The following is a 25,460-nucleotide window of genomic DNA, read 5'->3' as shown; positions in this document are numbered from 1 at the left end:
AAATGATTTTCAGCTCTAGTGTGCTAACCGTCAAGCAATGGACACAGTGGGGCATATTTGTGACGCTCACCCTAATCATGGGAAACTACAACTCCTCTCACGATGATGTTATTCTGCTATTACCTTGTTCCTCTACCCCTGTCATTCACCACCCTCCTCCCATCTGCCTTTCCCTTTGCCCCATGATCATTTCATTCATTAGTATTAAAGATTTCATCTTTATCAATATTGTTTGCATTTTCTCTCGTGTACAAACACATTCTTTTCCTTCCAGTTATCATTACCCTAATTCATCCAGTTTGTTTCTGTCTGCCTTTCTCCTTCTCAGCCTTGCTCTGTTTGGAAGCTATTAAACGTGAGGTCCCAGATGTGGCCCATTAACCCTTGCACCCCACAGAAGGAATCCACGAGGGCCATGCTAACTTTCCGTTGTGCCCCCAAACACCCACTAACATAAACACAAGGCCTCAATTCTTCGTCTTTAATAGCAACACCCTCCATCACCCACAGTTGTGTTTACAGACACACGCACACACAGATATGATTCTAATGGCTTTATGCTGACATGTATAGGCATGTAGAATTGGTATTTGAATGCATTTAAGATGAAAACAAATCTGTGGTGAAGGACTTGTTTGTTCTTGTATGATGCCTACCTTTGGTCATGGTTGTTCTGTGGGAATGGATTTCACAGACCATGACTGTTGCAACACCTGATCATTGGCCTACTTGGAGTATTTTTAATGCAGCATAGGTGCAGTCCCGACATGAAGGTCTGTTTCAGAATGTAGGTAGCATGATTATGCTGCCTTCTAAGATAACTTCTGCAACAAGCTCAGTGATAGAATGTATGCAGACACAGTGAGAGAAATTCATGAAATTCTCAGAAATATTGATCAAAAAGCATAATTTCTGAATTCATTCCAATTGATGAATCTTGTTTACATGAATGCTAAATAAAGTGATAAGGTTGATGTGCGTGTTTATATGTATGTCAAGGAATAAACCACCCCCTTCAATCCGATCGAAATTTCATTCCGATCAAGCTCAATCCGATCGATCAAGGTGTTTACATGAAGGTTTTTCAGTCCGATTGAGCCGTCAATCCGATTACAAACGGATTATTTGGTTGCATGTAAACGTAGCCACTGTGTATTGCAACTCTTGGCTCGATACCACTTTTTGATCCGATTGCAGATGTTCTCGAGTCAACCGCTCACTGATTCAAATGATCCGTTTAGAGCAAGTCTCCAGTGAACTGAACTCACAACAAGTAAGAACCGGGAGATCTTGTGAGCGCACGCGCGCGACTGATGCTGAGAAGAGTAGTTACTAATGTCGAATTGTAGGATAATTATTGTAACTGAAAATCATATTTAGGTCAAAACTGTCAGTTGTTTGAACTAAATCTGCTGTAAAGGGTGATCTATTTAAGCCCACTGAAATGCTTGAATGCATGCAGACGGATCAACAGTGTCTCTTTTAGGTCAAAAAATGAAACATTAAAATAAAATAACTTGTGCATGTTCATATTCCCCGCTGCTGTAAGGTTAGTAGTTTTATTAAAATGCTATGCATTTAGCCCTATGTGACGTCTGTTTTTATATTGTTTATCAACAGTATAAATTGTTATATTGTTTAGATCAACTAGCCAAGTAGACCGATATGAATGTTCATAACCATACTGAAAATAAGTAAATATTGTTAGCTGATGCTAACTGTCTGGCTAACAAGCTTGCTGGTGCTAAGTTTAGGAAATGTTTAGATATAAAGTCCAAATATTTTATTCAACCACCTATATAGATTACATCTGAGGGTAAAATAAAGGATGTGGTGTTCAGAACATAGTAACTACAGTAATGATAAAAGTGGGAAGTGATGCCCTCTGGGGGCATTTGGCCAGGGGTGTTTTTATGCCACAGACAAGGTTTGTGAAGAAAAAACATCATGAAACTATATATTTTCCTTAAAATGTTCTTCCTAACTTCAGGCCGTATTCTCATGTCATATATAACTGTGACGTTCCGCAAAACAGAACGTTTTAAAACACTTTTTTTCTTACTGGTGAAAATTATTAGATGGTCAAATCTGTTTTCTCTCAGGTACATTACAAGCTTCACAGTGAACATTACTACATCACTCTCGTCAACGTAGTCCATATCAACAACAAAATATCTTGACTCCATATAGTGGTTATTTTGGGAAAATCCCAGGTATTTTGAGCAGTAGGATAATAAAAATATGCGCAAATAGTACTTTTTTACTTAAGTACATTAAACAATGAGTACTTTTGTACTTTCACTCGAGTAAAATTGAAAACGCAGTACTTTTACTTTTACTGGAGTAATATTTTATAATACGTATCTGTACTTTTACTCAAGTACTTGATTTGTGTACTTCGTCCACCACTGGTAGAAATAATCGTTAAGTCTTATTATTATATAATCGTTAAGCATTATTTGGGTATGGCACAGACTTTACAGGTAATAATATAGGGTTTAATAAAAAAAAACATTGCATCAAATGATTTTTTAAGTCAGTTTGATAAATTTAATAAGTTGAAACGACGTTCACAGTCAATTTGGTTCAACTCATGTTTAACCGTTGCTTCAGGTCACTGTAGGCTCAGGCTACTTTTTTTCAATGTTCATCCATTTATTTATAACACTGCACCTCCACATTTTTTGTGGGCTGCAGCACCCTCAGCACCCCTACTTCCCTCGGTAATGCATAGGATACATCACATGCTGTATTATATACAGACTAATAAATTACAGAATGTTTAGCAAAAACTGAGGAATCAAATAAATAATAATATAAAAAAACATTAAGGAAAGCCTCCATAGAGTAACCTGAGGTAAACAACAAAGATAACAAGCTTTTCAAAACGAAAACAAAAAGAAAAGTAATAAACTGGCTATCGCTGACAGGACTTGCATGTTTTTTTTTTTTTTCTACAAGAATACCAACATGTTCACCTTCTCTGGTTTAAGAAGCAGCCTTTTACTTCAGCTTGAAAACCAAATCCTCCGTTGCACTCCATCCGTGGCACGCACCTTCACGCTCGTGCTGAAGCAGCGAGTATAAACCACACTGTTAGATATTTCTGCAGTTATTTACTGTATATCACCCAGTATAATACTGCAAATCCCCTTTACAGTGAATAACTGTAATACCCTTTGCATCATGGGAATTTTCTGTGACGTCAGACCCCACATACAGAGACTTACTGTATTTTAAAAATTTGCTGTATACTACTGTATTTGCTGTAACGGCGCCATTTGGCGCCATTTTATTGATTTTGTCTTATTTTCCTCATTTCTTAAATTTGGATTGACACGATTCGCCCTACACCGTGTCTACAACGCCGCAACAGCTTAGGACTGACTGCACTGGATGTGTTATATGGCTTGTAATGATTGGAAAATCCGTTTGTACTTCATGTCAGAAACAGCGCGAGCGCTTGGAGTGCATCTGTACATCAGAAATATACCGGGGCATCACTTTACTGTCCTCATCCACTGTAGATAGTATATAATATTACTATATAATGGGTTCTATAGTGTTTTTTATCGAGTCGCACCGTGCCGCTCGCGTCCGAGGAAGACATGGATCCAGCGGGGCAGCGCCACGGGTTTTGCCTGGGGATGAACCCGCGAGAGTGGGAGAGCTCCGGAAAACATCTGCGCTGTGTGTCCATGCACCTTACGAAATAATAAGACCAGCAAGCAAGGTAAAAATATATGTACGTTTGTCTGTGTGTTTGTGTCAGATTTTTGCACAAAAGTTTACCTAACGTTAGTAACATTTACCGGTCATGGCGGTAACACACTTACTATGGTAAACCGCGGGCTGTTGTTTCAAATGAGTTTTGTTAGCTGATTGACTTAAGTTACTGAATTAAAATTATTCTTAACGAGCAACGCTTATCTTACATTAACATTAGGTTAACTAATGTGAAATTTTGTTCAGGTGTTAGTAGTTAATGTTGGCCAACTATGGTTTTGAGAGGTTTGTGTATTCTATATGGAGTTTGCCTTATTAAAGTGTGCTATTTCTACTACTTGTTTTTCAGAGAAGACATTTCTGTCACTAACAAAGTTGATGGTGAGCAAAGATGGTGGCCACGTTTTGGAGCAGCACCTGGGTTTTGCAGATGTTTGTCTTTTTTCCCCATTATGTTTCTGTTGCTTAAAGATTCTTTGTGAGGATGAATCCAGAGGACACAACATAATGCACTGCAAAACGTCCTAAGACAGGAGAAATGAAGATGCACTGTTCCAGCATTGGAAGACTATATTTTTAAGTGTTATACATGCAATGTTTTAAATAAAGAATTTGATATTTTGTAATTATTGTGTCCGTTTTAACTGAATGCCAGTATTACCTATGTAGAGTAATAATAAAATTAATTCTATATAAAAATAATAAAATCTATATTAAAATGAATGAATTACAGTAGTATACTGATGAATTGGATTTCTTTACACTAATTTACTGTAAAACAGTACAGTTTGCAACTGTAAATCAAATGCTGTTTGCTACTGTAAATCTTAATTACAGTAACTTACTGGCAACAGTGTTACGAAGTTTTACTGACAAGCTCTTTTTAATGATTGCCATTGGTTAAACTTTTTAAAACCCTCTGATTTAAAATAATAATGATGAATTATAATAGAGATATGAAGTATGGATCATTTTTCACGGCACACCTGACTGGGCTAGGGTATGGCAAGAGGCCAGCGTCACATTTTCAGTCGTGATGGTATTCAGCACTCTTGGTCATGTGATGTTGCTTAACTGCAGTGGCGCCTGCAGGTGTACGGCTGTACGCACTGTGCGTACCATGAGCGCTCAGACTGACCTGAGATTTGCCCCGCAAACATTTCAGCAGTAAATTATAGGCCCTTGTGTCCCGTATTTCTGTCGACTGAACCAGCCATGCCATTAATAATGAATGTATCAGTCTTTTGCATGCCAAAGTCAGTTTCTGATTATAAACATTGCTTCAAATAGAAAGAGAAAATCGTGCTACATGCACTTTCATGAGATCGGGTTAGACTACAACAATTAATTTGTAGCCTATTTTACAAATGGGAATACAACGAATTCATGACAATGTTTTACATTCAAGCTACCTGTAAAATTTATAGTGAAAAGTTCTTTAAAATCATCTGGAATGCAATAAAGTAATTTTAAAAGCTGTTTTGTTGCATGGATTAAAAAAATAGGCTAATAAATAATTCACACATCAGACAAAATTGCGTTCCAGAAAATCGTACATAAAAATCAGAAAAAAATATATATATAATCGTGCCTGTTTTAGGCTTCTCCTTATTTTTATATTTTAGATGGTGATGAAAAATGACTCGCCATCTCCTCATTGGACGTGCCTTTAGAGAGAAATGCATCTTTACGGATTACATAATGAAAGAGTTTTTGTTTTCGATTTGAATTATTTCATTTTAAAGTAGTGATTTAAAGCTTTCTATAGATATATTTATTATATTTGTGACTCAATTCGTTGAGTTTCGGTTCATCATTGTGAAGCGCTCCTGTTCAAGACAAGACGGCAAGCGCATCCTCGGTTTTCCTATATATTTTAATAAAAGCACAACGTTTTGTTGATATTGTGAATGCACACAAATAAAAGTAGACCCTTTACAGTTCCGAATGATGTATTACTCTTACCTTTTATAAGCAAAAATTACGGCATATTTTAAGTTGTTTCCACTATCAAGAAAAAATGCAAGTGACCGCTCTGGCGCCTCCATGTCCTGCAAAGTGCGCTTCAGCTTCCACTCTTCACACAAACAATTAGATATGCACCTAGCGCACATTTATATAGTTCGAACATTTAAACTAACATTGTGATGCTTGAACTGTTTATATACAGGTGCTGGTCATATAATTAGAATATCATCAAAAGTTGATTTATTTCACTAATTCCATTCAAAAGTGAAACTTGTATATTATATTCATTCATTACACACAGACTGATATATTTCAAATGTTTATTTCTTTTAATTTTGATGATTAGAGCTTACAGCTCATGAAAGTCAAAAATCAGTATCTCAAAATATTAGAATATTACTTAAGACCAATACAAAGAAAGGATTTTTAGAAATCTTGGCCAACTGAAAAGTATGAAAATGAAAAGTATGAGCATGTACAGCACTCAATACTTAGTTGGGGCTCCTTTGCCTGAATTACTGCAGCAATGCGGCGTGGCATGGAGTCGATCAGTCTGTGGCACTGCTCAGGTGTTATGAGAGCCCAGGTTGCTCTGATAGTGGCCTTCAGCTCATCTGCATTGTTGGGTCTGGTGTCTCTCATCTTCCTCTTGACAATACCCCATAGATTCTCTATGGGGTTCAGGTCAAGCGGTTGCTGGCCAATCAAGCACAGTAACACTATGGTAATTGAACCAGCTTTTGGTACCTTTGGCAGTGTGGGCAGGTGCCAAGTCCTGCTGGAAAATGAAATCAGCATCTCCATAAAGCTTGTCAACAGAAGGAAGCATGAAGTGCTCTAAAATTTCCTGGTAGATGGCTGCGTTGACTGTGGACTTCAGAAAACACAGTGGACCAACACCATCAAATGCTGTTTGCTACTGTAAATCTTAATTACAGTAACTTACTGGCAACAGTGTTACGAAGTTTTACTGACAAGCTCTTTTTAATGATTGCCATTGGTTAAACTTTTTAAAACCCTCTGATTTAAAATAATAATGATGAATTATAATAGAGATATGAAGTATGGATCATTTTTCACGGCACACCTGACTGGGCTAGGGTATGGCAAGAGGCCAGCGTCACATTTTCAGTCGTGATGGTATTCAGCACTCTTGGTCATGTGATGTTGCTTAACTGCAGTGGCGCCTGCAGGTGTACGGCTGTACGCACTGTGTGTACCATGAGCGCGCAGACTGACCTGAGATTTGCCCCGCAAACATTTCAGCAGTAAATTATAGGCCCTTGTGTCCCGTATTTCTGTCGACTGAACCAGCCATGCCATTAATAATGAATGTATCAGTCTTTTGCATGCCAAAGTCAGTTTCTGATTATAAACATTGCTTCAAATAGAAAGAGAAAATCGTGCTACACGCACTTTCATGAGATCGGGTTAGACTACAACAATTAATTTGTAGCCTATTTTACAAATGGGAATACAACGAATTCATGACAATGTTTTACATTCAAGCTACCTGTAAAATTTATAGTGAAAAGTTCTTTAAAATCATCTGGAATGCAATAAAGTAATTTTAAAAGCTGTTTTGTTGCATGGATTAAAAAATAGGCTAATAAATAATTCACACATCAGACAAAATTATGCTCCAGAAAATCGTACATAAAAATCAGAAAAAAATATATATATAATCGTGCCTGTTTTAGGCTTCTCCTTATTTTTATATTTTAGATGGTGATGAAAAATGACTCGCCATCTCCTCATTGGACGTGCCTTTAGAGAGAAATGCATCTTTACGGATTACATAATGAAAGAGTTTTTGTTTTCGATTTGAATTATTTCATTTTAAAGTAGTAATTTAAAGCTTTCTATAGATATATTTATTATATTTGTGACTCAATTCGTTGAGTTTCGGTTCATCATTGTGAAGCGCTCCTGTTCAAGACAAGACGGCAAGCGCATCCTCGGTTTTCCTATATATTTTAATAAAAGCACAACGTTTTGTTGATATTGTGAATGCACACAAATAAAAGTAGACCCTTTACAGTTCCGAATGATGTATTACTCTTACCTTTATAAGCAAAAATTACGGCATATTTTAAGTTGTTTCCACTATCAAGAAAAAATGCAAGTGACCGCTCTGGCGCCTCCATGTCCTGCAAAGTGCGCTTCAGCTTCCACTCTTCACACAAACGATTAGATATGCACCTAGCGCACATTTATATAGTTCGAACATTTAAACTAACATTGTGATGCTTGAACTGTTTATATACAGGTGCTGGTCATATAATTAGAATATCATCAAAAGTTGATTTATTTCACTAATTCCATTCAAAAGTGAAACTTGTATATTATATTCATTCATTACACACAGACTGATATATTTCAAATGTTTATTTCTTTTAATTTTGATGATTAGAGCTTACAGCTCATGAAAGTCAAAAATCAGTATCTCAAAATATTAGAATATTACTTAAGACCAATACAAAGAAAGGATTTTTAGAAATCTTGGCCAACTGAAAAGTATGAAAATGAAAAGTATGAGCATGTACAGCACTCAATACTTAGTTGGGGCTCCTTTGCCTGAATTACTGCAGCAATGCGGCGTGGCATGGAGTCGATCAGTCTGTGGCACTGCTCAGGTGTTATGAGAGCCCAGGTTGCTCTGATAGTGGCCTTCAGCTCATCTGCATTGTTGGGTCTGGTGTCTCTCATCTTCCTCTTGACAATACCCCATAGATTCTCTATGGGGTTCAGGTCAAGCGGTTGCTGGCCAATCAAGCACAGTAACACTATGGTAATTGAACCAGCTTTTGGTACCTTTGGCAGTGTGGGCAGGTGCCAAGTCCTGCTGGAAAATGAAATCAGCATCTCCATAAAGCTTGTCAACAGAAGGAAGCATGAAGTGCTCTAAAATTTCCTGGTAGATGGCTGCGTTGACTGTGGACTTCAGAAAACACAGTGGACCAACACCAGCAGATGACATGGCAGCCCAAATCATCACTGACTGTGGAAACTTCACACTGGACTTCAAGCGACATGGATTCTGTGCCTCTCCACTCTTCCTTCAGACTCTGGGACCTTGATTTCCAAATGAAATGTGCAATTTACTTTCATCTGAAAAGAGGACTTTGGACCACTGAGCAACAGTCAAGTTCTTTTTCTCCACAGCCCAGTTAAGATGCTTCTGACGTTGTCTCTGGTTCAGAAGTGGCTTGGTAGCCCTTTTCCTGAAGACGTCTGAGCGTGGTGACTCTTGATGCACTGACTCCAGCTTCAGTTCTCTCCTTGTGAAGCTCTCCCAAGTGTTTGAATCGGCTTTGCTTGACTGTGTTCTCAAGCTTGCGGTCATCCCTGTTGCTTGTGCACCTTTTCCTACCCAAATTCTTCCTTCCAGTCAATTTTGCATTTAATATGCTTTAATACAGCACTCTGTAAACAGCCACACCTTTCAGTAATGACCTTCTGTGACTTACCCTCTTTGTGGAGGGTGTCAATGTTCGTCTTCTGGATCATTGCCAAGTCAACAGTCTTCCCCATTATTGTGGTTTCAAAGAACAAGAGATACCCAGAATTTATACTGTAGGGATGGTCATTTATTCAAACTCAAATGTAAATATTCTAATATTTTGAGATACTGATTTTTGACTTTCATGAGCTGTATGCTCTAATCATCAAAATTAAAATAAATAAACATTTGAAATATATCAGTCTGTGTGTAATGAATGAATATAATATACAAGTTTCACTTTTTGAATGGAATTAGTGAAATAAATCAACTTTTTGATGATATTCTAATTATATGACCAGCACCTGTATATTTTATTTTAGGCAAGTTGTGGTGCTTAGAGAAGGCTAAATTTATCAAACATAGGCTATGATCAGTTCACTGTCTGCCGCTGGCCGCTTGGTCGTTACTTAAAAAAACCCCTTACATTTAACGAACAAAATGTGCTCCAATCGTTTTTATATTATCTTTATAAAAAACGAAACGAAATATAATCACTTTACCATTACATATGTCCCGGTTAAGCGGACAAGCGTTGATGTCGAGCCCTGCGATGTTTAGACTGCTTCAGGTCCAATCTTTATGACTCCTCTGTTTGTTGTATTGCGTCAGTGGAGTGGTACGTCAATTTTTCCTCGTTTTTTTGTCCATTTAATTCATAATTAATGATATTATGCATTGCAATGAGGTTGATCTCATTTGTGCCCCCCTGAAAAAATGAAATGCCCGTCCGTGAATTTGTGTCTGGTGCAGACCATGCACTCGCACACGTGCGACCACTTCAAATTTTTACTGCACATTCTCAAAAAATTGTTGCAAATGCAGTCTAGAGCCCTGCGACTTCATAAGTGGGAAATAGGAAATTTCCGATAGCACGTGACGGCAGTATAACAGACACCGACACGATTTTGAAAACAACACGAAGATAAAGTCCTGCAAGATAAAGTCCTTTTATGCAAACCATTTATCTTTATTTACAGATCAAGTATAATATTAGGGACATTTAATAATCTTGCAGAGTTTTTCATCGTCAATTGACTGTCGTAACCGTACGCGACACACAGTTTGAATGCTGAATGGAGGATGACAGACAGCCACGGCAGAGAGAAGAGTTCATGTCAATTTGACTTTAATCTGTATACCTCACATTAAACTATGGAACAGCTTCAGAACACTTGAAATATTGTGCACTGTGTTTTATAACGCGTTTGTGGCTTTTGTGGGGCTTAAAAATAACACAATAGTATACGCACAATATCGGATTTGGATCGGTCTCCTCTGACCAATACCCTGATCCGGCAAAATGCCAGTATCGGAGCTATACCTATACTGAATATCAGATCGGTGCACCCCTAATTTATGTGTCCAGTGGTGCACTTTCACCTTATGGAATATCTGTACTGGTTTTTATGGCAACAACGTTGCGTTGGTATGCCTTTACTAAAACACAACAATAACAGCATTACAGTTTGCAATACATTGCCATGAAAGGATGTCTTGGCGCTGGATTCTTACATCTTATAAACCAGCGGCAGAAAAGCTGGAATGCGTTGCTTTATTCTGTGCTGCCATCTCTGTCAGCCTCAAAACTCAGAGGTGTGTAGACCAGCAGTATGTCAATTTCCGCTTGACTTGCAACGCAGCCTTGTTTCTGCAAAGACATTCAGCATGTTTTCTACAAACAACATCTGACCCGTTTACATTTTTCGTGATGTGAGAAAGCAGTCAGACTGGAACAGATTTCCAGATTTAAAATTTAAAATCACATTATCAATGTAGCTTGAAATAGATTTGTAAACAAAAATAAGATTTGACAGTCTGGACAAGGTTTATGTTTAGCTGTTTTTGAACACAGACATTTGTTCTGTGTGAACAACCTCTTAGAAGGCAGCAGACAACAATGCTACTAAAACTGTTGAAAAAGAGCACTTGTGTGTGTAGAGTACACTTTGGTGCTAATTTCTCTCTCTTTTTCTCTCTCTCTTTCTCTTTCTCTGGGGCTGTTCAAGGTAATATGAGAATCACAGTAAAGTGGGCAGGAGTCCTGCATGTTTTCTTTCAGTAGGATCACTTCCCTTCTTTACAGGCTTTCATTTGACAAATCCTGGCTAACAAAAAACTGCCATAGGAAGGATTAGAGTGTAGGTGTGTTAGTGATTGTGCCAGTGTTTTTGCATACAGTCTCATAAAAGAACAGGCAACTCATTTTGTTTGTCTCTTTCAACAGTGGAATGGTATCGCCAGAGTCTTTGTCCACTAGGAAGTGAGCAGGACCGCCCACTGTCACCATCAGTCATTGGAGCAGTGGACTCTTCTGTGTTGTAGCTTATATCCCAGCCAAAGGACGTGTAACGAGAGTGAGATATGATGGATGCTATGGACTCTTTGCAAGGCTCATCTCTGGAAACTAAAGCTGAACGTATTGCCCGCTACAAGGCAGAGAGAAGGCGGGAGCTGGCTGAACGGTATGCCAACTTGGAGGAAAGTTCGTCCCTTAATACACAGAGGGAAAAACATCGGGAAACCACAGACACATTTGAGCAGAAGACAGATGTTTCCTCTGTACCAAGTCAGTACAATAAAGATAGCATTGCTCTGAGCAGGCAAAGCGACAGAAGCAATTCTGAGGCAAAAACAGATCCCACACCATTCTCTAACATATTTGTTAGCCACAGTGATGAGGACAACGAAGTAACATGTTTACGCCAACATCACAGGTGAGTTTGAGTCTCATTGTAATATCCTACAATGCTAAATATTGTCCATTTAAAGAGTAACACAGATCTCTCACTGCTCGATAAGTTCAGACTGAGGGCACTCTGAACTTAATCATAGTCAGGGAGATTGAGCAGTGTAGAAGTCCACGCCAGGATACATCCTGCTGTTTTGGTGTTAACTTACCAAAACACATTCAACATGGAGTGTTTATTATTTCTGGGCAATTACAAACATGGATATTATAAGCAAATGTGTGGGGGTTTCAGATGAGAGAGAGGATGGTTAGGCAGCATCAGTCTGCAATGTGTTATAATGTTTGTAAAATGGAACAGCTTTTTAAATATCTAAAAGTACATTCGTATTCAATACATAATCACGTATTATTTAATGACTTTAGTAAATAGAATTAAAACTTGTATGTATCCATATATGAATGCATATTAGTCGTTTTGACTGAATTTAGGATTGGTGGTGGTGCTTTTTTGGTTGTTCAGTGTTTCTGTAAAAAGTGGGAAAAAACTAACAATAATACTTATAAAGTAGTAGTAGTAATAATAGGGCTGGGTATCCTTCAAAACATTTCGATATTGATACCGATACCTTCACTTCGATACCGGTTCCTGAACTATACATTTTTCGATACAAATTTTATGAAATCACTTTTAACAAGATTACATTATCTCAAAAAAATTTTTTTAAAAAACCTTTGGCTTTATTTTTTATTTTGTTGATGTTTATACAGACTCAAAGACTCATCTCCTGAGCCACTGTACAAAGAAAAAAATATAGCCAACACAATAAATTAGTGCAAATAGTTTGAATAAAGTTCAAATAGTTTTCAGTTTACACATCTGTTAGGCTACATTTACACTAGTGCGTGTTTGTTTTAAAATGCATTGCTCAGACAGAATCATCATTCCTATTCATTTTCCACTGATTTACTGATGAGCATTAGCTGCTTCCCGTGCTGTCTGCCTGTGTTCTCTCTTCCATGATAGCTGTTCTGACTCAGAGCAAATAACATATTTCAGCAACATTACATAACATGGCCAAAACACACATTAGACGGCAATCGGAAGTTATTACAAACACTCGCTGTTGGTTTAAACAGAGCTTTGAGTAAAAGCAGAATATGAATCTTATTTATTGTCTTCTGTAGCATGATGCTAGTGTGCATGAATGGTCACGTAACACGCTTTCGGTCGTGTAATATGGACAGAGATCTTTTCTGAAATGCAGTGGAAACACCTATGGACCAGGATCGTTTTCATTTTAAAACAAAAACGCACCAGTGTAAATGTAGCCTTACATCTATGGGGGTTGGGACACTTTCACACTACAGCCTTACATGTGTGTAATCGGGTGTGTAAACTAGTAGGTGTGTTCGACCAGTGCAGACCGATCAGTGTATTATAGTACCGCGAGAGCTAGAGAGCAGACTGCTCCGTATGCTTTTGAATCGCTCTGGCAGATATCAAACACCGATTGATCTGCACTGCGCCGCTTCAAGTCGAACACACCTTGGGCCCTATTTTAATGATCTAAGCGCATGGTCTAAAGCGCACGGCGCAGGTGCACTTAGGGCATGTCCGAATCCACTTTTGCTAGTTTAACGACAGGAAAAACGGTCAGCACGCCCGGTGCATGGTCTAAAAGGGTTGTCTCTATTCTCTTAATGAGTAATGGGTGTGTTTTGGGCATAACGTGCAATAAACCAATCAGAGTCTCATCTCCCATTCCCTTTAAGAGCCAGTTGTGAATAGCAAAGACTGAACACGTCTCCACAGAGGTAACGGAGCTGCTCGTGCGTGAGGTAGCCTAAATCTGATACATGCAATGACTGTCCATTGTGACATGTAGGCATTTTTATATTTATGTAGCCTATGAATAGGGCTGGGTATCGATTCAGATGTCCCCATTCGATTCGATTCTCGATTTGTTTTTTATTACATTCAGTGAATATAGTTTTAATACAAAAGCTATTGATATTTCTAAAAAATGAACAGTAAACATCAGTTTACAAATGGTGAATTAATAAAAAGAAATTAAGAACCACAGGCCTGTATTTTAAACCTATTATTTTTTTTTATATAGGGTCCTTTCTTAAACAATAAGAGGACCCTATAAAAGTTTCTTCTTAATTTTTTCTGGTAATCAGATCAAGGCATAAAACATTAATTTAATTTATCCTAATCAAATGAAAATGAAACCCTTTTATTTTTTGGCAAACAAAGTGCTGCACAACAGAGGTTTACTGTTAAAATAAAAAAAGAAAACAAATGGGATTCCTTTAAAAATAAAGATTTATTAATATTTATTAGTAGTAGTAGCATTGAGTCTTAAGACTGCTCTTAACGTTAAACTAAACTTTTATTTTGACAGGTTGCCGCAAGGAACTTACAGCTGCTGTGTATCATGTGGTAGTCATGTAGTTTTCTCAAATTAAACTGTAAAATGCTAATGAAATGACTCTCAGAGCAGCAGTGTTTTAATGTCATCATATAGTGAGACGGCAGAAGATGAAAACACCACGAGGGTCGTCCGCGCTTTAGTATGTGTGTAGTAAACAAAACAGTGAGTCGCGCTGTAAAGAATTGCGAAGCTCTTAGGTGCTAATTAATACGCGGTGGCAACCACCAAAAATTGTCCGGTCAGAACAATTAAGTTATGTCAGCTGGAGGAGTTAGAAGCACACACCACTCACATACCACTCGTTTCAGAAATTGAACAGTTTACTTGAGTGCGGTTCTAGAAATAGAAATAACAATAATAAAGTTCAAGTTTACATTAAAGAATATCAGTATGTCAATAAAACACGGTAAATGTTTATACAGTGGTCGAGTAACAGGATTATCTTGCGATTAGCTTACAGAGACATGTGTTACGGCATATGCGATAAGCACGTCCTTAAACATAAATTAACCATAGCAACGTAAATATACAGTATGACGAAATTAACTTACTCGTTGATGCACGCACACATGCGATTACTCAAAGCATCGCGGATTAAATTATGTTATTATCACTAGGGTTGCAAAGGGGCATATGTTTTGATCATAGGCTCACTTGCATGCAAACTAATACAAATTTTAAAAGTGACATTGTTGGGGGGGAATCCGTGGTGCTTTTTTCAGGATTTATTGATGAATAAAAACTTATGAACAGTTTATTCAAAATAGAAATATTTTCTAACAATATAAGTCTTTGCTACTACTTTTTAAAAATTAATTTAACACATCCTTGTTGAATAAAAGTATTAATTTATTTCAAAAAGAGAAAAGATACTGACCCCAAACTTTTGAATGGTAGTGTATTGTTAAAAAGGATTTATATTTTAAATAAATGTGTTTTTAACTCTTTATTCATCAAAGAATCCTGAAAAAGAATCACAGATAATAATAATAATAATAATATATATATATATATATATATATATATATATATATATATATATATATATATATATATATATATATATATTAAGCAGCACAACTGTTTCCAAAATTGATAATAAATAACCATATTAGAATGATGTCTGAAGAATCATGTGACACTGAAGACTGTAGCTTTGATCACAGAAATACATTATATTTTAAAGTATATTACAACAGAAAACCATTATTTTAAATTGTAATACCGGCAATACTGCACAATATCACTGTTTTTTTTTCTTTTCTGTATTTTTGATCAAATAAATGAAGGCTTTATGAGCAAAAGATCTGCAATGTTTAAAAACATTAAAAATAGTAATGTGTCCAAACTTTTGACCAGCACTGCACTTCTGTATGATAACAGAAAACTTGCTAGCAGAAGGAGCATCACAGCTTGAGCTATATAGCACATAGCCTACCTCATAAACTGTCTAGCTACTGTATAAACACTTTTTGGTATTTACTAGTTAAACGTGAATCCCATAGATCAAATATATTTAGAATATCAAAACTTAGATGTAGTCTTTGGGCTCAAATGCAGAAAGTGCGGCTTCAGAGAAAATGGAGGGGAATCCCTCTCTTAGGTGACTAGAGAGGATTGTGTGTGGGGAGGGTCATTTTTAGACTTTTGTTTTATTATTATCTCACCTAAATGTTTGTTCAGTCAGTGTATTTGTTTTTACTATGGCCTAATTTAGTTGCACAGTATATTACACACAGCACAAGGAAGTTTTAAACATTTTTTGTAATATTCATGTAAGTTATATGAATACTTACCAAGATGGACATTTCGATATTTTGTGTGCAGGATTTAAGAAATGATGTGTGCATGTAATGGTAGATAAGCACAGTGCATGTAGGGGGCGTGGCCTCGATAGCCCTGCAGTAAGCAGTGTGCTGTGTGCGATTGAGCAATGTGTAGAGTAGAAATTAAACTGAAATTGCATTAAATCTGGTTGTTTTAACCAAGATTATGCTGCAAGTTTTTGTTCTCAACTACATTTAAGTTCCCAGTTCCTACAATTTAGCAAATTTCCAGTTTATTCCCATTAATTCCCATATATTCCCGTTAATTCCCGGAATTTTGCAACCCTAATTATCACCGTTAGGTCCAACGATCTCGCGCTTATTATAATAACCCTGATAGCACACATACATCTCTGAGACGTCTATTTGATGTCTGCATTTACATCTGCAAGATGTATTTTTTAGGGTGTTTGCTCATCTGCAATACGTCTATAGGACGTCTCCTTTTAGATGTCAAATAGACGTCTATTAGATGTCTTTAAGATGTTTATGATTTAGAATGTATGTAAAACTGACATCTTACAGACGTCTGTCAGATGTTTATAGACAGCAGATGCTTTCCAGATCAAGAGATCTTTAACAGACATCTTGCAGACATACGTGTGCTATCTGGGAACAGCGCTTACACCTTTTCTAAACTGCGCCAGCGCGGTCTGGGTCCTAACTATAGATCATTAACTAACTGCCAGACTAATAATCACACAACGAATAAACCTATTACACAAATAATTGTATGGACAGTCAAAACTGGCCCTCAATTTAGTACACGCGCCATCCGCCATTCATTCATTCATTGCTGAAATCATGGCGCCTTGTGCGTGATATTAAATGCTTCCACAGATTTATAGTATTACTATAGCATTTCACCTGAGCATTACGAATCACGCGTATGGCTTTGTTGGTTCTCATCAACAGTTTCTCCGCCATGATAAGCACTGAATGAATGACAGGCTTCCTGTTGTAACATTGCGCAAAGTAAATAAGGGTGACATCTAGTGGAGAAGACTAATGATAAGAATCACATTAATCAGATCTTGTGTTAAATGTGTGCTGAAATAAATACCGGAAAAGATCGATTCGCGGCTTTTGAGAATCGATATCGAATCGACGTCATTAAAAAAAACAATTAATCGAAAAATCTATTTTTTTTGCCCAGCCCTACCTTGTCATTTAAAAAGCACATTAGTAATATGCGCCTAGGTGGGTCCACAATACACGTACACTCTGCTTATTACACACTCAGGTACATTTGCACACAAACATGACAAATATTAAAAATGAAAAGATTACAGGGTTTCACTTTATTTTGATGGTCCCTTTAACACATTCTATTGACTATAATGCACCTACATGTCTACTAACAATCATTAGAGTGTTAGTAGTGTATTAGTTGACTGGTAGGGTTAGGGTTTGATTTAAGTTGACACGTTCTTGCAAAGTTACTTATAGTCAGTAGAATATCTGTTGGGAGACCAACACAATAAGGAGTTAGTAGATAGGAAGCAGACAGTCTACTAATTCTCTTATGAGAGTTTGTTGACATGTAGTTGCAACATTACTAAGTGTCAACAGAATGTTCAAAAGGGACCATCAAAATAAAGTGTTACCGATTACAGTGTAAAAGATTATTTAATCTTTATTAAATAATAAAGATTAGCGCTGTTGACTTTAGACCAGGTTTTAGTTGGTCAATGGCGCAGTCTGTTCTCTCTGACGGAGAGACTAGCAGTGTTGCTAGATTGGGCGGTTTTGAATTTGATTGTGTGGGTAAAAACTGGTTTGGGCGGGTGGACAATTTGGGCTGGTTTGGGGTCAATTTGGCGGTTTTCAAACATATAAATTGTATAGGCTAATTGGTTAACAAAGAACCCCAAGTTTGCATCATGTACTGCATCCAATCAGTCATCATGTTACTAAACACACAGTCACACTGCAAAGACAGCTGGTGCTGATGTTGACAGCCGTACTTATAGCCAATCACGAGGGATCAGCAGAGCAGACAGACGTGATGATTCATGAGTGATGGGTTTTTAGCCATTTTGACAGAGTCTGCTTGCATATTTTATTAATGTTTGGTAATTCTCTTTAATATAGGCTATTTGCCCCGATTTGATCCGTTTATCTGGGAAATTTATGTAACGTTATTTTGTTTTAAGGTGTTAAAAATGGCCCTTATCAACCTTGATTTACATATTGTATCACATTATTTTGACAGTTAAAGTTTTGGGCATTTTTTTGTTGGAGTGGGCCGGTTTTTGTGAGCTTTTGGGCTGGAAATCTTCCATCCAATCTGGCAACACTGGACTCTAATGAAACTTAGGTTGCGTTCCACTCCACTTTTAGACATGCACTCACGAACTTCCCTTAGCACTTCCCCTTATGGGAATCCCCGCTGCCATTTTGAAGAGCGTTCCACTTCGTGAATTGGACGAGGGAATATTATATGGACTCCCGACCCCTCGATTTTGACAGAGGGAGCGAGTCTGCTTCATATGCACACTTAAGGCCAATCCACAGACCACAATGCAACACGACTGTGACTTCATCGCAGATCGCGTTTAATTTATTCCCACCCCAAACAACTCTATAATACATAAATGATTTTTTTTTTTTTACATTTATAACAGCCCAAGCATACCTACAGCGGGTAAAATAAGTATTGAACACATCACCATTTTTCCCAGTAAATATATGTCTAAAGGTGCTGTTGACTTGAAATTGACTACCAGATGTCGGTAACAATCTAAGTAATCCATACATACAAATAAAAAACAAAAATAAGTTCAGAAATTAAGTTATAATAATGTAATAATGTAATAAAATGGAATGACACAGGGAAAAAGTGTACTACTGAAATTTTATACAAAAGCCCTTGTTGGTAATGACAGCTTTAAGACGACTCCTATATGGAGAAACTAATCGCATACATTGCTCAGGTGTGATTTTGGCCCATTCTTCCACAGAGTCTTAAAATCTTGAAGGCTCTGTGGGCCTCTTCTATGAACTGATCTTTAGTTCTTATTTTCTTTTGGATTCAAGTCAGGTGATTGGCTGGGCCATTCTAGCAGCTTTCTTTCTCTGAAACCAATTGAGAGTTTCCTTGGCTGTGTTTGGGATCAGTGAGTATGTTTGCATGGACAACAATAATCAGATTTTAACACGATTAAGACAATACTCTGATTAAGAATTTACCATGTAAACAGACATTATCTATGTTTACATGGACATCAGTAATCTAATTATTTACCTTATCCTGAATAAGAAAATATTATGATTTAAGGTGTTTACATGAGTTGCTTTTAGAATATTCCTTTCATGTTCCCATTTTACATGTTATAGTCAAGCGGCAACCTCCCGCTCTCTCTCTTGAAACCAACACGGAAGTGACTAAAATTGCAATTCATCGACTGGCCGCTAGAGACTGGCTCCAAAAGGGAGTCAGTCCCATAGACCTCTCATCGAGATACAAGAAAAGGAAACGGATTTAATTGCGAACTGTTACTGATTTTGTGTAATACATGCTATGCTGTCATGACATTCGAGTCCTCACACGTGCAGAAGTGTGCAGCCCCAGACTGAAAGTTGGCACTGAGTGAATAATCTGCATTATAAAAAGAAAAAAAATGTGTAAGATTATTTATGATTAATTATTGTTGCCAAGTTATCTAGTCGCTGCAGTTAGATCGCGATCTAATTTGTTTGTAAAAATGAAATGCCGACAGATGTATGAAAGTACACAAGTCACACTGTAATTTAAATGCGGCAGACTTTAATGGGCAGTAAAACAAAGGCAGAATACCGTATAACTCCAGAGGCTTTTATTAAACAAAAACAATAAAATAAAGTGTCCAAAGGGGATTAAAGTGTCCAAAATAAAAAGGGGGTCTGGTGTCCTCGTCTTGCTGCGGGGTTTGTGAAGGAGGGCAGTGTTCTGGAAGGGAGGGTCCAGGTAAGGGGAGGAGTCCGGCGGCCGCACGCGCTCCCACTCGGGTCCAGGGCGCGAGGGGCGGCGGCTTCATCATAGCGGCGGCTCTTCCTCTTGATCCATGGCGTTCGGCGGGACTTGGTCGGCCCGGCATCCTGGCCCGACGGCCGTAACACGGGTGCGGTTTCGTCCGGACCACGGGGTCCGGCAGCTCATGTCTCTGGCGGCAAAAAAGAGACTCTGCCCACTTTAGGCTTCAAAAATGCTCTTCAGAAACCTACGAGTAATGTCACGGACACGGTCCATGTTTTTTTTTTTTACAGTCTATGGTACATAGATCAATTAATGCTACACGTCATTATGTCACCACACGACGCCATCCAACGTCCCCTCCAGAATTTCACGTATAAACATATAGTTCGTCTTTGTTATGATGCCATATACAGTTTTGAGTGTTTCATTTTTAATTAACTGAAAGCTTCAAGTGCAGTTAATTATTTGCCATGCTATACGTGCAAGCAGACGACGACAATGCTGAAGCCATGCTTTTTTGTTTGCCGTCAAATGGTTGACCACTGCCGTGTGTATCCTGTGGCAAAATGTGGCGAAAAGTCCTACACGACGGTAATAATGTGATTAAGGTGTGTACATGTCTATACTGCACTTCAATAATGCGACTAAAATAGGAATACTCCACATGTCTTAATTAAATTTGTGTTTACTTCGAGTGTGACTTTAGCTGGATTAAGGTAATCATAAATCTCTGTTTACATGGTAGATTTTAAATCAGAGTATTGTCTTAATCGTGTTAAAATCGGAATATTGTTGTAGGGCTACATGTAAACGTAGTCATTGTCTTGCTGAAATGTCCAGCCTTGTTTCATCTTCATAATCCTGGTAGGTGTTGGGACTGAACCAGCTAATAACCAGCTGAATAATTTCCACCGACTAGGGGCAGGATTGCTTTCTAATTACTGATAGATTTCAGCTGGTGTCTTAGCTTTCTATGCCTTTTCGAACCTCCGTTTCTTCATGTGTTCAATACTTTTTCCCTGTGTCGTGTCATTCCATTTTATTACACAAAACTTAATTTCTGAATTTATGTTTTGTTTTCTTTGAATGTATGGATTACTTGGGTTGTTACCGACATCTGGTGAAATTTTCAAGTCAACAGCACCTTTAGAAATATATTTACTAGGGAAAATGGTGACGTGTTCAATACTTACCCGCTGTATGCATATAGAATGCTGCACCAAACAAATTTGTAAGGGAAAAAATGTAAACAATAAACCAACTCCATAGCGGATTCTAAGTGATCAATGGCTTAGGACATTCCAATTCAGCCCATTCTAAGGGTTCCGCCAGAAGTGGGCACTCATGCAACATAATCAATGATGTGCATCCGAGTAAACGAGACGGAGGGAAGTTTGCGAGTGAAGGGCATAAAAAAATAAAATAAAAAACTGACTGGAACGCAGCCTCTGAAGCGCTCAGTCAGTGTGTTCGGTGAGTAAAAATATATCTGTGCTACACTTATACTTAGCCTCCAACCAGGGCTGGACTGGCAGTCAGAATTTTTTATTTATTTTTTGCCAAGGACCGTCACGCAGGGACTACGAGCAGCCAGTGGCCCATTGGTTTGTCTCCTGTATTGACAGCGTAAACCGCCCAATAACAATAATGCGCTATAGACGGAGCCATGAAGTGTTTTGCTCCACCTATATAAAGAATGCTTCACCCCAACTTCTTCCTCGTCGGCTTTTCCCACGTTTTCACAGCAGCTTTATCAAGAACAGGCTTGCTCTGCGGTGAGTGATGCGACGTAAAGAGCCAGACAGGAGGAGGAGAGGAGAGGAGAGCAGTTGAATCGGTAAAGTGTACAAAACTGTGTAAAACTAATGGAATTATTCGTCGGCCCCGCTATATCCATCGTTCTCCTAAACGGCTCCTGAACATGAACTTCTCTTCTCCTGCTTCAATCCCCTCTATCTGGTCTCATAGATTAAGTACATGGAAGTCGTCCACTACGTATATACATCGCGGAGTTTCTTTATCGTCACTAAGGCAACTAGAAAGGACCAGAGATGTCACTGTGCTTAACAAGAATGTGCAGCATTGTGGTAATTTTGCCCTACTCAACACTCGGTCTCTAACTGGGAAAGAAACGTTTCTTCGGCACTTCATCTCTGACAATAACTGTGATATGCTGATGCTCACAGAAACCTGGCAAGCATCTAATGACTTTGTTGAACTTAATCTGCTCTCTCCTCCTGGTTTCGGTACTTTGACTAAGCCCGAATCGGAGGAAGGGTGGGGCTTGGCGGTAGTCTATCACCAGAGTCTTCATATTGAGCTGTCTCCTTTCCACGAGGTGACATCGTTTGAATATTTGGCATTTAAAATCACTGGTCACACTTCACTGCTCATAATACTGGTGTATCGTCCTCCTAAAACGAACATACAATTTCTATCAGATATGTGTGAATTGCTGACAGTTGCTTCTGCCCAATCTACAGCTATGCTATTGCTAGGGGATTTCAATATTCATGTTGATACTCATACTGTTCATGCCATTGAATTCATGTCTGTCCTTGATTGTTTTAATCTGCAGCAACATATTGATTTTCCAACTCATGTACATGGCCACACACTGGATTTGGTTTGTTCTACAGGTATTGACATTATTGCCTCTAAAGGCTCTGACATAGGTATCTCTGATCATAAACTGATTGAATTTTCTTGTGATTTGTATACTCCAAAATCTGTTGCTAAATCTCTGATTGTTTATCGTGCTTGGAAGTTGGTTGATCCTCTGTCATTCTCTGCTGCTCTTAGTGATTCCCCCCTTTCTGGTTGCTATAGTCTTTCCAGTGCTGAAGACATTGTTAATCTCTATGATGAAAGTATTTCTACTATTTTGAATCAATTTGCACCCTTAAAATTTAGACAGGTCCCTTCCTCGCGCTGCTCCCCTTGGTTCAATACTGAGCTTAGGGCAATAAAAACTAAAGGCCGCCGGCTAGAAAGGCTTTATAAGAAAACTGGCCTTGTTGTTCACTCCTTGGCTTATACTGAACACATTAAGTAGTACAGGAATGCTCTTAATGCAGCCCGTTCATCTTATTTCTCCACTTTTATTAATAAGTCCAAAAACAGGCCTAGAACATTATTTACTTCAATTAAAAAGTTAATTCAGCCTCCTTCACGGTCTCTGGAAAGCTCTGATCAAATGTGTGACGCTTTCCTGAACTTTTTTCAGAGTAAAACATCTTATACCTGTCTACACCCTACCTCTGCTCCCACTACTGAACTTCTCTCTTCAAGCCACGCTCATAGTCTCCCTAGTGGTTGATGAGATGATCAGGCTGTCTAACTCCTCTACTAGTCTTCTTGATCCTGCACCTACCCTCTTACTAAAGAATTGCTTGCCTGCCCTGTCAATACCCATCACTCATTTCATTAACACGTCAATGTCATCCGGAACTGTACCTTCCAAGCTTAAGATTGCTGCTGTCACTCCAGTTCTTAAAAAGCATGGTCTCGAACCATCTTCCCTAAGTAGCTATAGGCCTATTTCTAACTTATCCTTTCTCTCTAAGATATTAGAAAAAGTTGTTGCCTCCCAGTTACAGACCTACTTAACTGAACACAACCTCTATGAGCCCTTCCAGTCTGGTTTTCGCCCATTACACAGTACGGAAACAGCCCTGGTTAAGGTTATCAATGATCTTCTTTTAGCTTCTGATTCTGGTGCTTTTAGCACTCTCCTTCTATTAGACCTCAGCTCAGCTTTTGACACTGTTTCTCATGAGATACTCCTTTCACGACTTTCAGAAATTGGAATTACTGGCACAGCCCTTGATTGGTTTTCCTCCTATTTGACTGGGAGGCAACAATTTGTTATATACCAGAATCACAGATCATCTACCAAATTCATCAGCTCTGGTGTACCTCAGGGTTCTGTTTTGGGCCCTCTCCTCTTCACCATTTATATGCTACCTATTGGACAAATAATTAAGCAATATGGGTTTAACTTCCACTGCTACGCAGATGACATTCAGATTTATTTTAGTACACCTTCCACTTCAGTGTTTCCTCCGCCTTCATTAACAAATTGCATCAAGGAACTCAAGCTTTGGCTAGAGGCAAATTACCTTAGATTTAACTCTGATAAAACTGAGATAATTCTGATTGGCTCTAAAGCTGTTGTATCAAAGCATTCTAGTCAACTGCTGGATCTGGATGGTGATCTGATTATGCCCTCCACTAAAGTTTGCAATCTTGGTGTTCTCATTGATTCTACTCTTTCATTCAACGATCATATTGGTAAAGTGGTAAAAGACAGCTTTTTTCCATCTACGTAATATCTCGCGTATTCGGTCCTCTCTCAGTCAGCAGGATGTTGAAACTGTTATACATGCCTTTGTTACATCCCAGTTAGATTATTGTAATTCACTTTTTTGTGGCATCTCAGCTAATAATATCAAACGACTACAGTATGTTCAAAACTCTGCTGCTCGCTTGATTACTCACACTAGAAAGAACGATCACATTACCCCTATCCTTTATCATCTTCATTGGCTCCGGTTTCCTTGTATAAACTTCAAGATACTAATTCTCACTTATAAAGCCCACCATAACATTGCTCCTTCTTATTTATCTGATTTACTTCTGCCATATGTTCCTTCCCGTTCATTAAGATCTTCTAGTGAGGGATTGTTAGTCACCCCTAAATTTCGTCTGGTGACAATGGGAGCTAGGGCCTTCAGTGTTGTTGCTCCCAGATTGTGGAATGCTCTTCCCCAAACCATCCGTCAGGCATCCTCCCTTCTCTCCTTTAAAAACTTCAAGTCATTGACTGTGAACTGTACCCTGTTATGGATGTTTCTCTTCATTCTTTCTGTTTGTAATCTAATCTTGTAAGTGGTTTCTGTATACTTTTTTTTATTTTATTTTTTTTTGTGTGTATTGATGTCTATTGTCTCTGTTCCTTAAGCCTGATTTGTAAAGTGACCTTGAGTGCTAGAAAGGCGCTATATAAATAAAAATTATTATTATTAAATTATTATTAATTATTATTAAAGTGCTTGATAGGGACACGCAACGGAGTCAGGCATCTATCCTGTGTGCGCTCGTCATTAGCTCGTCACTTTTTAATAAAAAGTCATGTCAAGTGTGTCCATAGAGGTTTCCATGGGCCAATATGAATAAATCTAGATTTAAATTCGAAAAAACACGATATTGTCAGACCTGACGTTTTTTATTATCCAAAACAACAATGCAATGGTACTTATCTACACTACCAGTCAAAAGTTATTGAACAGTAAGATTTTGAATGTTTTTTTAAAGAATTCTTTTCTGCTCACCAAGCCTGCATTTATTT

The 25,460-nt window shown here is 38.1% G+C and overlaps 1 protein-coding gene across 2 annotated transcripts in view; it reads left to right on the top strand.

Annotated features, from left to right (window-relative positions):
* Positions 1-25,460, top strand: part of LOC131550944 (supervillin-like) — an 87,493-nt gene that overhangs the window by 37,576 nt on the left and 24,457 nt on the right. For both annotated transcript variants that reach the window (XM_058793474.1, XM_058793475.1), the window contains exon 2: positions 11,424-11,913. In XM_058793474.1, the coding sequence (XP_058649457.1) occupies positions 11,561-11,913 (353 nt within the window). In that variant the 5' untranslated portion in view covers positions 11,424-11,560. The remainder of the gene's footprint in view (positions 1-11,423; positions 11,914-25,460) is intronic.

This window comes from Onychostoma macrolepis, chromosome 12 (genome assembly GCF_012432095.1).
Source record: "Onychostoma macrolepis isolate SWU-2019 chromosome 12, ASM1243209v1, whole genome shotgun sequence".
Taxonomy (NCBI): domain Eukaryota; kingdom Metazoa; phylum Chordata; class Actinopteri; order Cypriniformes; family Cyprinidae; genus Onychostoma; species Onychostoma macrolepis.
The sequence above is the reverse complement of the archived record's forward strand: the minus strand, read 5'-3'. Positions and strand labels throughout refer to the sequence as shown.